Source organism: Eubalaena glacialis, chromosome 17 (genome assembly GCF_028564815.1).
Source record: "Eubalaena glacialis isolate mEubGla1 chromosome 17, mEubGla1.1.hap2.+ XY, whole genome shotgun sequence".
Taxonomy (NCBI): domain Eukaryota; kingdom Metazoa; phylum Chordata; class Mammalia; order Artiodactyla; family Balaenidae; genus Eubalaena; species Eubalaena glacialis.
The window spans coordinates 63313002-63328993 of NC_083732.1; the positions used below are offsets into that span (position 1 = coordinate 63313002).

Genomic DNA, 15992 nt, shown 5'->3' on the forward strand with positions numbered 1-15992 from the left:
GTTAAGAAATTCCACATTATAAATAAGATATAGAATTCCAATTAGGAAATTAGCTTATCAGCCAAAACATAAAGAAAAGCAGTCTTCTGTAATGTACATTAAGGTTTGGAGTCAGAAAACCTTATTTTCAAATCCTGCCCCTACTTTACTGCTTATTAAGTTATGTCACTTTAAAAGAAAACTGTTTTACTTCTCTAAGACTCAGCTTATTCATCTGTAAATTCTGAGAGTAACTTCTCCATAGATTTGCTGTGAGGATTTAATTAAATATGTATTTATATTACTCAGCATGAAACCTGGCAAATAGGAAGCATTAAGTAAGTGGTAATCATATTAGAAACTGGTTATTTAGCCGAAGGACGAGAAAGTTGAAGAGTCATTTACAGCTTTCCAGTGTTTTAAGTTATTTTTTGTAGGGGGTTTTCAACAAACAAAAGAATAATAAAAGAATAGTTCACATTCCATTTATTGTAGCAGGATGAACTAAAATACTGGTTGTAAGAAAAACACTCTGTAAATTATGCTAGGTATATCTCTTTTGGGAAGTGGTGATATCAAGTTCCTACAGAGATAAGTGACCATCCATCCTTCCTTTTTATTTATGATAGTCCCAACTTGTACCATTTTCTCAGCACAATTATTAATAATGTCCTGATTTGAATGGTAAAAGATTTAGAGCAGTTATGTCCTATACAAAGTACGTGTTCGATGAATGCATATCACCAGACCTTATCTTTACTCCTTCCTCAGTAATGAGTGCACGTTCCATATAATTTCGATTAAAATCAATTTAGAATATATTTTATTCTAATTAAGTATGAATTAACATTGTATTAATCTGTGTTAAAATATGGTAAAATGTGTTTTAAAAAGTTAAAAATAAAAACTATTGGCACGTTATTTCTTTTCAGGTATGGCAAGAAGTGTTATTAAAAATAGATTTTATATATTTATAAATGTATATGTTATATTGTTTATATGCACACTCATGTCTTCTCTATCAAAAAGTGGAGTATTGAGATTATTAAAATAAAGACAAAATTTTGCTTATCTTTTATTTTAAAAAACCTTCCTCTCATTTTCCAAATCACATACCAATAAAACTTTAACGAGAAAGAACTCATTAGAACTATTTCTTAACCTGAGATTAAGCTTTACTACTCTTCTTTTAGTTTAATACTATGTAATTAAAATTTTTAATTTCCAAATATGCTCTTGGAACAAAGAAGAAAGCAACTTCCCAGCAGTCTACATTTTGCACATCCATGGAATTCTACAAGATCCAAAAGTCATTGTAATGATCCTGAAATATGATAAGATTCTAAACTATTTTTATAGTTTAGAAAATGTTTTAATCTGCTTCAAATAACTTAGCAGGGCTAAGTTTAGAAAGTGTTTATTTTATTTATCAATATAAATTGGGTACAACATTACAAAATATAGTTTGAAATAATGAGATTTCTGGCTAACCTTACGCCATCTACTCATTCAAAGTGTTCCCACTTATATTTGTGAAAGACTGGGAAAAATTCTTATTTTATATTTTTATACATACATATAATTTATAGAGAAGAGAAAAAACATTTATTTACTAATGCATATTTTCTAATTTTTTTGATGATAAAATACGTCCAGAAAAATCAGCTTCTGTGATCCTTAAAAGATAGGTAAACTCCTTACATATTGGCATAGGTATCTTTGCATAAACTTTTAAAAATTAAAAATAATATTTATTTCAAAGGATGGTAGCACATAATAATTCCATATTAATAGCATTCCAATTCTGTGTTATTGGAAATATGTATGTATATTTTCATTGATTGCATTTCATCTCAATTGCATCAAATAGCCACTCTAATTTGCATATTTAGATACATCATAACTAATACATTGTTTTAAATTAATGTAAAACTATTATATTTGAAACAAATGTTGAAAGATGCATGATAGCTAATTTTGATATACAATACGTACAATCACAAAGCATACAAATTTATAAACTTACCAATACAGGTAGGTAAGGAATCATTCCATTGGGCCAAAGAATTTGGCACTGTATCACACCTAATTGCAAAGGATCCATGGAGAATATATCCAGGATTACATTCAAAAAGAACCAATGAACCAACTGCAAATTCATTGCCAATCCTTCTTCCAAACCTTGGTTCAGGCACAGAACTGCATTGTGTGGAACTTGTTCTAGGAACAGCTGCGTACAAATAATTGTTGACTTTAATTTCATATTTGGTAAAGAAATAGAGATTTCAAAATGAAACTATGCAAACAGATTTCAAAGAAATCTTCACCAACTTGAACTTTAGTTAACAATTTGAATACACTTATAAAAGTTTATACATAATGAAATACAATTCAAAATGAGTAAATATTGCTATTGTCATTAAGATTTTTTATTTAAAAACATTTCACTTTTGATCCCTTAAACAACATTGGTTAAGGTTTTTTTTCTGTTTTTTTGTTTGACCACACTCTTATCAATATAAAAATGTAGCTTGAGTAAGATATTTCAATTTATGGAATGATAGCAAAGAGATACATCTTTTTTTTTCTTTTTAAAATGGAATACCAAGCTTACAAAAAACAGGTGTCAGGTTACATAAGGTAATGTCAGGTTTTTTTTTTTACAGTATTTGGTCCCTAAAAACATAGATTTAAAAAAGCAAACACAGCACTTGATTAATTTCATAGCATGTTCATAAACTTGGTTGTTCAAAATATGTTTGTTATTGATGAAGACAATACGTTCAGGCTAAACAGAAGTCAGACAGATTAACAACAATAGAAGTTTTATTTTAATAATCATACAATATCAAATCTGAAATTGCTTTTAGGCTTTATAGGTATGTCCTTCAATTGTGACTTTTTTTTGAGTAAGTAAAATAGAATGATAACAGGATGTTTTTTCTTTTTAAAACACATACAGATGGGATTAAGGAATTTGATAACAGCCCAAAAAATGATAGGATGAATTCCAAATAGACAGATTCCTCATATGTGACTTGAGTGAAAATAACTTCATTTGTTAGAGTGCCTTTTAAATTTTATAATACCACAAATTGTTTACAGAGGGAATACTATTAAGAATGAAACAGTATAATATTATAGCCAATATTATAATTGGAATAAGAGGGTTTAATAAGAATATCAAACCACTAATGTTTATAAATTTATTAGGAATAAAGTTCAAGATACATTTGAGAATAACAACTACAGGATCATACATAATTCAAACAAAACATTCAGATGATAGGTCTTAATTTAGTTTTATATAATGTGGAAGTTTGTCTATAAAAGGTGACAAAAAAGCTATGTAAACTGACTTTGAATTGCACAAAAACATTTAATAGTCATGAAGAAAGTTTGAATTCTCCTAAGAGAATGAGAAACTAAAATTTTAGAATGGAGTAATGATTTCCTTGGCATGTCTAAGTACATCAGCACAAAACATTTGTATATTTTTAATTTAGAGTGCTAGACTCTGAGGAAATAGAATATGTAGAGTGAAGCATTGTCAAAAACAAACACACCAGATGTTTTGAAAACAGTATGTTGGGAGGAAGGAAAAGCATGCAGCTAACTTGAGAATGATGATGGAAGCAATAGGTCTTTTTTGATTTTGGTCAAAGTAATAGTGCTCTAATAATGGAGGAGGGGACAGGGCAAAACTGTTTTTAAAAAAACACGCAACTTTTATCTCTCCTTTATGGTTATGAGGATCTCATCATTCAATAACTCTGGACATAGCAAGGAAATTGATATCATTCCTTAAGTGTGTTTCTATGCTACACAGTCACTTACCTTGATAAACAAAGTGAAATCCCTTAGCTGTTATAGGTCCAATTGAAGTAAATCGAATTGTGATCTGATTACCTGAACTCAGTGGAAGTGATTCTCCTACTCAACAAAACAAACACTAAGATATCATAAATAATATCAATCAAGTAAACCTAACAAATTATATTAATTTACACTGTCATTTGAAAACGTCAATCTATGTTCTATTAAATTACTTTAATATATCCTACCACTGACAATATATTTTCTTTGGGTTCAGCTTCAATTGCAACCTTTTTACTGGAAGGTGTTTATTACATTTTGATAATATTGCCTCATTCTGTAAAGAATCTTTAAATATTACATTAAACACTACAGACTAAGTGACTAAGTACTATATTTACTTGATTACAATCCCAGAAAATAGTTGGTTATACTTTTCTCAAGAATTTGAATTATTCTTGTGTTTCTATTCTTTTTTTACAAATAAAGAATGATTCTATTTTCAGTTTATTGCTAATATGGATGATATAAATCTCAACTTTCACTACAATACCAATCAAAGTCAGTCTTTAATCAATAACTGATGCATGGCAGTTCTATTAAAGGATACCTGAATGGGATCCTGAGAGGGAAGATAACAGAGAAGATTGCTGAGTTGGCCCATCATACACCTCAACAACATCGTGGAGTGATGTCTGGAAAAATACAAACTGGCCAAACACCACTGATCAACAGGAACCAGGAGAAGCAAACAAATCACCAACCATCCAAAAATGAAAACAAAAAACAAAAAACAAAAAAATAGAAAGAGGAGGAGAGAGAGAACAAAGTATTACAATTTAATAGTCATCTTTTTTTTTCTACCTTTAAAAGAGGATGCGTGCCAATTGGTTGATATGCCTGACACATGTACTTCAGGTCATAAAAGTAATGACCGTGGCCTAAAAGCAATAAAGTTGTAAGAAGATTATTTTTTAAAGTAAATTAAATGGGTATAACATTTAATTTAGCTCAGAAATCATAAGGTTGGAGATTAATACTGTATAATAACTACTTTTTAATTTTTCTATTGGTAGATTCTTTTCACTTTGTGACTCTCTTCTCTTTTTCTAATTTTTTTTCCCTCTTTTAGATGACATAGACAAAGTTTTAGTTTAGGGGATTTATTGCAGATTGCTTTTAAAATGCTATTCCATTATAAATAATAGTGTCACTAGAAAAATATCAGCAATATACTTCTAAGGTATAGCGTTTAATTCACATTCTAAAAATGATCCCTAAACATTTACTGTTAATCCTCTGTCAAAATAAAGACATATTATTTATGATTCCTCAGCAACTGAGATATTTTAATTTCAATTGAGATATAAAATTCTACAAAATGATTGCTTTTTCATGGTAAGTACAGATCTGATGTACTTACCAACAGAGTTTTATAAATGTCTCCTTTTTACTTCATTTTGTACTTTTCCTTTAATAATATATTAACTTTACATGCAGAAACTACCCAAACTATAACTTAAAAGAAAGAACCTGTTACAGAGCAGAAATTAACTAGTGTTTTGTGATTTTAAAAAGTGAAATAGGTAATAAAATCCATCCTTAAAACATTTCATTGAATAGAAAAATTGTGGGGTTTAAAAGAGTATGATTTTTCAAAAGTTTAATAATGTAAAAGCAAGGTAACTTTTATAAATTCAATATTATATTACTGTCATTGAACTATACATTGCACAAATATATATATATTTTTAAAGTTCTTCATATTTTACCCCTTAAATCGAGGTTATGGTCATCCTATGGTGGTCATATGAAGACAGGCTTGTTCATTTGAAACATGCTGAGTTTTGCATTTGAAGCCACACACGTAATACTGTAAACAAAGCTACACGTATTTTTTTTGGCCTGCTAAAATAAGCTGTTGATCTCAGTCCAGTTCTTTTTGGGGTAAAAGAAAACAAACGCAGAGTGTTGTTACTTTGAATAATTCCTGAACCTTAGAGGGCTGACTTTCATAAATGATCCTCCTTAAAACATGACGTCATGGAAACAAATTTATGTTTCTATCAAATCACATACATGTAGTCAATTATTTTAATGGTTTATAAGTCATATGAAAAATTTCCAGTTCGACCTTTTTAAAATATCCATATTTGATGGTCTACCAAATCCCAAGTTATTTCAAAAATACTCCTAAAAATATTAAGAAAGTTTTTGTTTTCTACTTGTGCATTTGTTTAGATTGGTGTTTGGATGATCTGTTTTCAAATGTGTCTTTTAAAGTTTCTATTAAAATGCAGATGTTGCCATTGCCTTTCTAAGTGCCCCCTCATCCCCCTCAAAATCAAAGTAGACTAATCACAAGAACTTTGCTAAACCAAGTACGCTGTGCAACAAGACTCTTGATAGATAACATTCTTTCTCTGTATCTTTCTGGGAAGTCATTAGGGAAAAGTGTCAAAATTCAACATCCTTTATCTCTGTCTTCCTAAATATCTCAAATATTCCATTAGGAAACATGTCCAATTTCCAAGCAAACCACTATATTTACAGCCAACAGCTAAAACAACCAATATACACAGTGATCCAAGATCTTTTTCTAAGGAAAAAGGAAAAAAATACTCCCTCTTTTCTTCTTGTTTGTAGTCTTCTTCTTCTCAAATATTACTTCTCTACAGATAGACCAGAGTTTTGTGTCACCTGTAAATTGGGTATGTTGAGACTATAACTTTTAATAATATAGCCAGTAACACCATATATTTGCATCATATTAAGTAAAGAAAACTGTAGGGCACTCCCTTTTGAGTGATGTTAGTTTGTAATTTATTGTAGTAATTCTGTGATGAGATTGGGGAGAATTGAGAAGGGTAGGGGGTGAGGGAGTTGAGTGTTGAATCTTCCCTTATTAAGGAATCAGTATGCTACTTCTCTTCAACTGCAACCTTACTCTGCCATAAGATGGCCAATGGAAATTTTAAGTTAAAAATAGCTTTTATTAGGAAAAATCTCTGAGAGGGTACTGAATCATTACACGAAAGATGAAATTTTAAAGTACATGTTGAATAAGTGTTTTGTAGTATGACAATCAAGAACACTTGCATAGTGATCTGATTTCCTACACATTATCAGGTTAACTATTGTCTTACTAAACCGATATGTTACAATTCTGAACCAAATCTCCCCTTCTCAGTCAGAATCTCAAGAATTAAATGGTTACTCCGGCGTTTGCTTCCTCTTTCTGCCTCTAAATGTCTAAATTTACTTAGTTTTCTTATGTTCAGATAACAGTACGTCCTTTGCTTCTAAAACGTTCTGAATAGCCAACCACACCCTTTGCATAGTTGAGACTAAAGTAGGAAACAAAAATGTAAAGATTTTAAGGTGAACCAAAAGGTAACTAGTTGGATGTTGTTTTCTGGTAAAGCAAGACATTGTCTAGTACATCATTCTGGGTCCCCTGTGTTTATGGGGGCTGTGGTGTAATGTAAAGGATTATTATTATCCAACGGGCAGAACTATTTTATATCTGTTTGTAAATTCATTTCAGTATTCCATATGTCTGTCTCTCTATCTATCCATCCATCCATCCATCCATCCATCCATCCATCAATCTATATTTGGTTCTTTGAATTCTTTCTTGAAGCATTGTAACATCTTACAGGGTCCCTCATTAATTAATGAGTTAAATAAAAATTTTAACACATGTTTATTTTATATTTGTATGGGAGCCATGATTATGCCTTCTTAAAAAAAAATACCTTTTAACACTGATCTAGAAACTAGTACCTCAACCTAATAGCTGGACCACCATTTTTTTTTTCCTAAGGCTACAATTAACCCCTGAGGTCTGGGCTGACCATGCTTTCTGGAATGATTAGCAACCCTCTTCTTTTTCTTAGTTTCCAACAGAGGTACAGAATTCTTTGCATCTCAGCTCCAAGCTCTTCTTTCTCTTTCTCTGGAGATTTGCATGTCGATATTAAAAGCATTTTGCTCTCAAGCTATTAGAGTAGGTTATAAACACTAAGCTGTTTCTTAAATGAGACACCATTTTAAGGAAGTTTCTCCTTCTTTAAGCATAATAGATGTTAAGAATAATGTCTCTAATTCTTTTGTTAAAAATCCATTTTTATAATGTTATATGTATCACTGCAAGCTAGATATAGGAAGAAAGGGAATCTTAGTAAGGTAGAAATAAACATGTAAAAATCTCTACAAACAAGCCAATGCAAATAATCTATTATTAAACCTGAAACTACTTCCAAGCCTCTTATTTCCCATATATTTTATCCTACAGTACAGTTTATAAATTCAACTAATATTTGTTGATTCTATGAGGTACCAGGAACTGAGCTAAATGTTGGGGTTAAAAAGTGACTAATACAGAAAGGGCCCCTGCTCTTAGGCCCCATTAATTATATTTGTGGTCATTTAGGTGGCAGCTTACCTTTATTCTATGTATGATAAGATGTTAGATTAGGCAATTAAATTAATTATAAACCAACAATGGTACTTTGGGCACATCTTTCCATACAGATCATTGGTATGCTAATCGTTTAATCCATTCTTCAAAGCAAGTCCTCTACCAACAACTTCTAATGGGCAACATTTGGGGGGAGACCCAGACTGCATTTTAAAGGAATCCATAATTTAGATTTTTAAGAATCACTTAAATAGTCTGCTAAATCACTTAAACAGAGGAAACCTCTAACTTAGATTATACTGGTTAGGATATTTACCCCAACTTTAAATTTGCTCTCCCATGAGCAAATAAACTCAGAATGAAACCAGGCATTGTGTCTATCTACTCTTCTTTGTATATGAAACAAGGTTTACTTGACATTTAATTTTTACACTTATCATATTCAACCAAAACAAAGAGGCAGGGTTCCATTTACTGAGAAGGTCAGCATGGTTTAAGTATTCACCAAACTTAACTTTCAAAGAGCGTTTGTTTCCTATTCTACACCAAGCACTTTCCAACCCTTTCTCCTTTAATCATGTTCATTTAACTCCTAAGACTTTGTCCATTCTGCTTAATTTAGCCATTTCAAATGTAAGTCAATAAATAATGAGAGGCCTGGGATGGAAGAAAGAAACTCCTGAGCATTAGGAGTTAACTGTGAGAATACTCTGTGCAGACCAACAGTCTCTCTGAAAATATCATTGTGGAAAACAGTACAGTGGGTGCTTAGGGTATGACAAAACACACTAAATACTGTAGTGTCCAGAGGGGTGTGCATTTGTTTAAAATATGAATCAACAGAACAAAGAAGTTAAAGCTCCCTTTTCCACTAAACGCTACTCTGGAATATTGCTGAAATGTTCTGCCACTGCCTAAGCAAGTCAGGAATTTTGGATGTTACATTTAATTTTTGTGCCATCAAAATAACACTGTACAGACAGCCTCTTCAATAAGTGGTGCTGGGAAAACTGGACAGCTACATGTAAAAGAATGAAATTAGAACACTCCCTAACACCATACACAAAAATAAACTCAAAATGGATTCGAGACCTAAATGTAAGGCCAGACACTACCAAACTCTTAGAGGAAAACATAGGCAGAACACTCTATGACATAAATCACAGCAAGATCCTTTTTGATCCACCTCCTAGAGAAATGGAAATAAAAACAAAAATAAACACATGGGACCCAATGAAACTTAAAAGCTTTTGCACAGCAAAGGAGACCATAAACAAGACGAAAAGACAGCCCTCAGAATGGGAGAAAATATTTGCAAATGAAGCAACTGACAAAGGATTAATCTCCAAAATTTACAAGCAGCTCATGCAGCTCAATATCACAAAAACAAACAACCCAATCCAAAAGTGGGCAGAAGACCTAAATAGACATTTCTCCAAAGAAGATATACAGATTGCCAACAAACACATGAAAGAATGCTCAACATCATTAATCATTAGAGAAATGTAAATCAAAACTACAATGAGATATCATCTCACACCGCTCAGAGTGGCCATCATCCAAAAATCTACAAACAATAAATGCTGGAGAGGGTGTGGAGAAAAGGGAACCCTCTTGCACTGTTGGTGGGAATGTAAATTGATACAGCCACTATGGAGAACAGTATGGAGGTTCCTTAAAAAACTAAAAATAGAACTACCATACGACCCAGCAATCCCACTACTGGGCATATACCCTGAGAAAACCATAATTCAAAAAGAGTCATGTACCACAATGTTCATTGCAGCTCTATTTACAATAGCCAGGACATGGAAGCAACCTAAGTGTCCATCATCGGATGAATGGATAAAGAAGATATGGCACATGTATACAATGGAATATTACTCAGCCATAAAAAGAAATGAAATTGAGTTATCTGTAGTGAGGTGAATGGACCTAGAGTCTGTCATACAGACTGAAGTAAGTCAGAAAGAGAAAAACAAATACCGTATGCTAACACATATATATGGAATCTAAAAAAAAAAAGAAAAAAAAAAAGGTCATGAAGAACCTAGGGGCAAGATGAGAATAAAGACGCAGACCTACTAGGGAATGGACTTGAGGACATGGGGAGGGGGAAGGGTAAGCTGGGACAAAGTGAGAGAGTGGCATGGACATATATACACTACCAAACATAAAATAGATAGCTAGTGGGAAGCAGCCGCATAGCACAGGGAGATCAGTTAGGTGCCTTGTGACCACCTAGAGGGGTGGGATAGGGAGGGTGGGAGGGAGGGAGATGCAAGAGGGAAGAGATATGGGGATATATGTGTATGTATAACTGATTCACTTTGTTATAAAGCAGAAACTAACACACCATTGTAAAGCAATTATACTCCAATAAAGATGTTAAAAAAAAATAACACTGTACAGAGACTCACTGATTTGGCAATTAATTAACTTTAAATGAGGATAATAAAACAAACGTGGATGTGGTTACTGTTATTCAGTGATCAGGATAGGAGTTATTGAATTAAAAAATAAAAATTGAGTTTATGCAAATAAAGAAGGGTTTCAATTTTGTTTTGTCAAATTTGTTTTCCTCTCAGAAGGGACTAATTCACAGAGTATCCCAATGGCATGCTAGTGTAGGGAGGAAAAAACTCAGAATCAGACTGGGCCATGACTAAGGGAACTGATCTAACCACTTCTGGGACAGGTGGTGAAGAGTTAAAATGTCTAAGAGGCTGCGGTAAATTCAGGTCTGATTCAAACTTGCTTTGATGCAAAAGGGTTTTAACCTGGTGGAGGAAGGCCCAGTAGGTCTTTCTGGGCAGCAGTAGTGCTAGTAGTCAGATGGGTAGTGCCTTATTGATTATGATGTCAAGGTACTGCAATGACAAGATTTGTTAGCTCCATGACAGACTGGATAAAGCAGCTTAAAGACTGTCAGCATCTGCAGCTGAGCAGATTTAGAGGACAAATATTTTCAAATAGTCAATCTATGGGTCTGAAATGCCCTAACAACTGTCTACTGAAGAGTGAAGGATTCCGGTTCTGGAATCAGACTCTCAAGGACTGAACCTAGGATAAGCCACATGAGAAAGTCACTTCACCTTTCTGTGCCTCAATATCCACATCTGTAAAATAGGGATAATACAAGTACCTAAGCTCACAGGATTGATGTGACTATTACATAAATTGATACTTGTAAAACACTTTGAACAGTATCTGAAACATAGTAATAAATATTAGTTACTAATAACTCAGTTTTGTAAATATATATGCTACTAATTGAACCCGAATGTTTACTGATAGGCAAAAGTTAATTGACCTTTGATGTTAAATAGCATATCTTTTCTAATTCTCTGCTTTCTATACACGCATATTTAGAACAAATGATAGAACTGATTGGGTTAGAAGAATATTACAGCTATTTAAACCAGGGATCATTTGTCTTTTGAATTCAAAATGGCTACGTACTTCTCTAACTACTTGATTTTACATTATATCCTTTTGGATGAAATATGAAAATGTAATTAGCAGCTTTCTATAAGGTCTAAGAAAAGGGCTACAAGGTGAGAGAGCATTCATCTTTTGTTCTGTTTACTCCCTTCACCTGAAGTCCATGCTGCTCTATTGCAAAGGCATTGAAACTCCATCACAAAAGAAATAGTTTCACACAGAAGGGAGGCTGGGCATAAAAAGGAATAGACACATACAAATTCCTATTAGATCTCAGCTTGATTCTCAATATGCCTGGTACTCCTTTCGCAAAATCTACACTTTCTTTTGTATTCTAGAGTTCATTCTGATAATATTAGGCACTCAGCTTGTTGGTCGCTCCATTACAAATTTTTTAACAAGTCACCTCTGTTGTTCAGCTTGCATTTTATTCACCAACACAGCACAGAAGGGCACACACATGTGCACCCACACTACCAACAGAACAGAAATAAAGAAGATTCAAATCAAGGATGTGTTTACAACTGGACTTGATTATGTGCAAAAGCATAAAAAATAACTGTTGGTGACATAATCTATCAAAAGTTTGTCTAGCTTTATATGAATTTTGCCTCACACTTTCATCTCATATGAATATTTCAAAACAATAGTGTAGAAATGTCCATGCATGCAAAAGGCTTCCTTTTACAATTAATAACCTGTACAGAACTCTTTGCTCTCTGTATGCTCTGGCTGTGAAACTAATTGTGTAAATAGCTTCAAGGTTGCATTTTGGCATCATTATACTACCACTTGGATACCTCATGATGTTAAAGGCTCTGTCCCTTAAAGATGATTACAAGGTATCCAATTAAAACTTCGAGTTGCACAACAATGTGAATGTACTTAGTGCCACTGAACTCTACAGTTAAATATGGTTAAAATAGTCATGTTTTATATTGTGTGACTTTTAGCACAATAAAAAAACATTAAAAAAACCCTTCAATTTTATGAAAAATATATATAGATGTAAGTTAAATGTATGACAATTTACTTTCAAAAGTTCTAAAAAGCAGAACTTTTAAAATCAGTCCCAAATAAAATCAGTGTGTTACTTATTTTTAGAACACCATCTAGCACTAGAAAAGTTTGGTAGAAGTTGCATTAACTGATGTAATAAGTGAGAGTTTCATCAGTATTTTGGGACGTTTTACATTTTTATGTATCAGTGAGATTCCAAATACTCATGGTTATTATTATAGTACAATACTATTAAACTATGAACTCACAATGAGGCGTGTTATACTAATACAGCATTTTAGTTAAGGTGAGCCAAGTGAATCATATATTAATTATCTAGGGGCTACTATTGATACAATATCTACACGGAAGCCTGGCTCCATCCTGGATGCTGGGGCCAATTTTGCCCTAGAGCAAACAATCTCTAAATTCTAGGTTAGCAGCTCACAGGAAACAATGAAATCATTCTGGCTCTGAAAATAAATATAACAAAATTTTATTATTGCTATTTTGTAATGATTAGGAAATAAAAGATGTTATTTAATAAAAATTCATTGTTCTGACCATGGCACCCAATTATCCAGTAAGTTACAAGCTGCAGAAATCTAGTCCTACTTTGAACTCATAACAGTAAATGAAATCCTAATTTATTTTCCTGTAGTAATGTCTTGTGTGATACTCTTGTCAATCCATAAACTAGGCTTACTGAATAAATCCGTAATAACTACTTTCAGGCTTCTCTAAAGCTGGCTTTCTGTCTATAATGTGACCATTTGCTTACTACCAAAATTTCAAAACTGCCTATTTGACATATTTTAAATATATAGGCATTGTAAAAAAAGAAACAAAACACCCACTTGTAGCAAAGATAGTTCAATTTTATTTAATTGTTCCAGGAGCAAATATCCATTCAACTGCAAGCCAGTAGCTTATCTGCAATTTGGCAGTTGTAATATTTCCCAGTAACTGAAAATTAATTTGGTGTTTAAAAAGCAATGAGAGGGGAGGAGCTTCAGGATGGCGGAAGAGTAAGACACAGAGATCACCTTCCTCCTCACAGATACATCAGAAATACATCTACACGTGGAACACCTCCTACAGAACACCTACTGAATGCTGGTAGAAGACCTGAGACCTCCCAAAAGGCAAGAAACTCCCCAAGTACCTGGGTAGGGCAAAAGAAAAAAGAAAAAACAGAGACAAAAGAATAGGGACGGGACCTGCACCAGTGGGAGGGAGCTGTGAAGGAGGAAAGGTTTCCACACACTAGGAAGCCCCTTCGCGGGCGGAGACTGCGGGTGGCGGAGGGGGGAAACTTCGGAGCCACGGAGAAGAGCGCAGCCACAGGGGTGCGGAGGGCAAAGCGGAGAGATTCCTGCACGGAGGATCGGTGCCGACCAGCACTCACCAGCCCGAGAGGCTTGTCTGCTCACCCGCCGGGGCGGGCGGGGGCTGGGAGCTGAGGCTCGGTCTTCGGAGGTCTGATCGCAGGGAGAGGACTGGGGTTGGCGGCGTGAACACAGCCTGAAGGGGGCTAGTGCGCCACGGCTAGCCGGGAGGCAGTCCGGGAAAAGGTCCGGGGCTGCCGAAGAGGCAAGAGACTTTTTCTTGCCTCTTGGTTTCCTGGTGCGCGAGGAGAGGGGATTCAGAGCGCCGCTTAAAGGAGCTCCAGAGACGGGCGCAAGCCGCAGCTATCAGCGCAGACCCCAGAGACGGACATGGGACGCTAAGGCTGCTGCTGCCGCCACCAAGAAGCCTGTGTGCAAGCACAAGTCACTCTCCACACCTCCCCTCCCGGGAGCCTGTGCAGCCCGCCACTGCCAGGGTCCCGTGATCCAGGGACAACTTCCCCGGGAGAACGCACGGCGCGCCTCAGGCTGCTGGAACGTCACGCCGGCCTCTGCCGCCGCAGGCTCGCCCGACATCCGTACCCCTCCCTCCCCCCGGCCTGAGTGAGCCAGAGCCCCCGAATCAGCTGCTCCTTTAACCCCGTCCTGTCTGAGCGAACAACAGACGCCCTCAGGCGACCTACACTCAGAGGCAGGTGCAAAACCAAAGCTGAACCCTGGGAGCTGTGCGAACAAGAGAAAGGGAAATTTCTCCCAGCAGCCTCAGGAGCAGAGGATTAAATCTCCACAGTCAACTTGATGTACCCTGCATCTGTGGAATACCTGAATGGACAATGAATCATCCCAAATTGAGGAGGTGGACTTTGAGAGCAAACATATATATATATATTTTTTCCCTTTTTCTCTTTTTGTGAGTGTGTATGTGTATGCTCCGGTGTGTGATCTTGTCTGTATAGCTTTGCTTTTACCATTTGTCCTAGGGTTCTGTTTGTCCGTTTTTTTTTTTATTACTTTTTAAAAATTTTTTCTTAATATTTATTTTTTATTTTAATAACTTTATTCTATTTTATTTTATCTACTTTCTGCCTTTCTTTCTATTTTTTCTCCCTTTTATTCTGAACCGTGTGGATAAAAGGCTCTTGGTACTCCAGCCAGGCGTCAGGGCTGTGCCTCTGAGGTGGGAGAGCCAAGTTCAGGACACTGGTCCACAAGAGACCTCCCAGCTCCACGTAATATCAAATGGTGAAAATCTCCCAGAGATCTCCATCTCAACCCCAAGACCCAGCTTCACTCAACGACCAGCAAGCTACAATGCTGGACACCCTATGCCAAACAACTCGGAAGGCAGGAACACAACCCCATCCATTAGCAGAGAGGCTGCCTAAAATCATAATAAGGCCACAAACACCACAAAACACACAACCAGACGTGGGTCTGCCCACCAGAAAGACAAGATCCAGCCTCATCCACCAGAACACAGGCATTAGTCCCCTCCACCGGGAAGCCTCCACAACCCACTGAACCAACCTTAGCCACTGGGGACAGACACCAAAAACAACGGAAACTACGAACCTGAAGCCTGTGAAAAGGAGACCCCAAACACAGTAAGTTAAACAAAATGAGAAGACAGAAAAATACACAGCAGATGAAGGAGCAAGGAAAAAACGCACCAGACCTAACAAATGAAGAGGAAATAGGGAGTCTACCTGAAAAAGAATTCAGAAAAATGATAGCAAAGATGATCCAAAATCTTGGAAATAGAATAGAGAAAATACAAGAAATGTTTAACAAGAACCTAGAAGAACAAAAGAGCAAACAAACAGTGATGAACAACACAATAAACGAAATTAAAAATTCTCTAGAAGAGATCAATAGCAGAATAACTGAGGCAGAAAAACAGATAAGTGACCTGGAAGATAAAATAGTGGAAATAACTACTGCAGAGCTGAATAAAGAAAAAAGAATGAAAAGAATTGAGGACA

General features: G+C 35.1%; 1 protein-coding gene across 3 annotated transcripts in view; it reads right to left on the reverse strand.

The window, feature by feature from the left end:
* The window catches only part of CSMD3 (CUB and Sushi multiple domains 3), a 1197799-nt gene that overhangs the window by 170999 nt on the left and 1010808 nt on the right, over positions 1-15992 (reverse strand). For 2 of the 3 annotated variants that reach the window (XM_061171996.1, XM_061171995.1), the window contains 3 exons: positions 4406-4519; positions 3817-3912; positions 2006-2209 (listed from right to left, as the gene is read on the reverse strand). In XM_061171996.1, the coding sequence (XP_061027979.1) occupies positions 2006-2209; positions 3817-3912; positions 4406-4519 (414 nt within the window). The remainder of the gene's footprint in view (positions 1-2005; positions 2210-3816; positions 3913-4405; positions 4520-15992) is intronic. The other variant, XM_061171997.1, reaches the window with a different exon arrangement.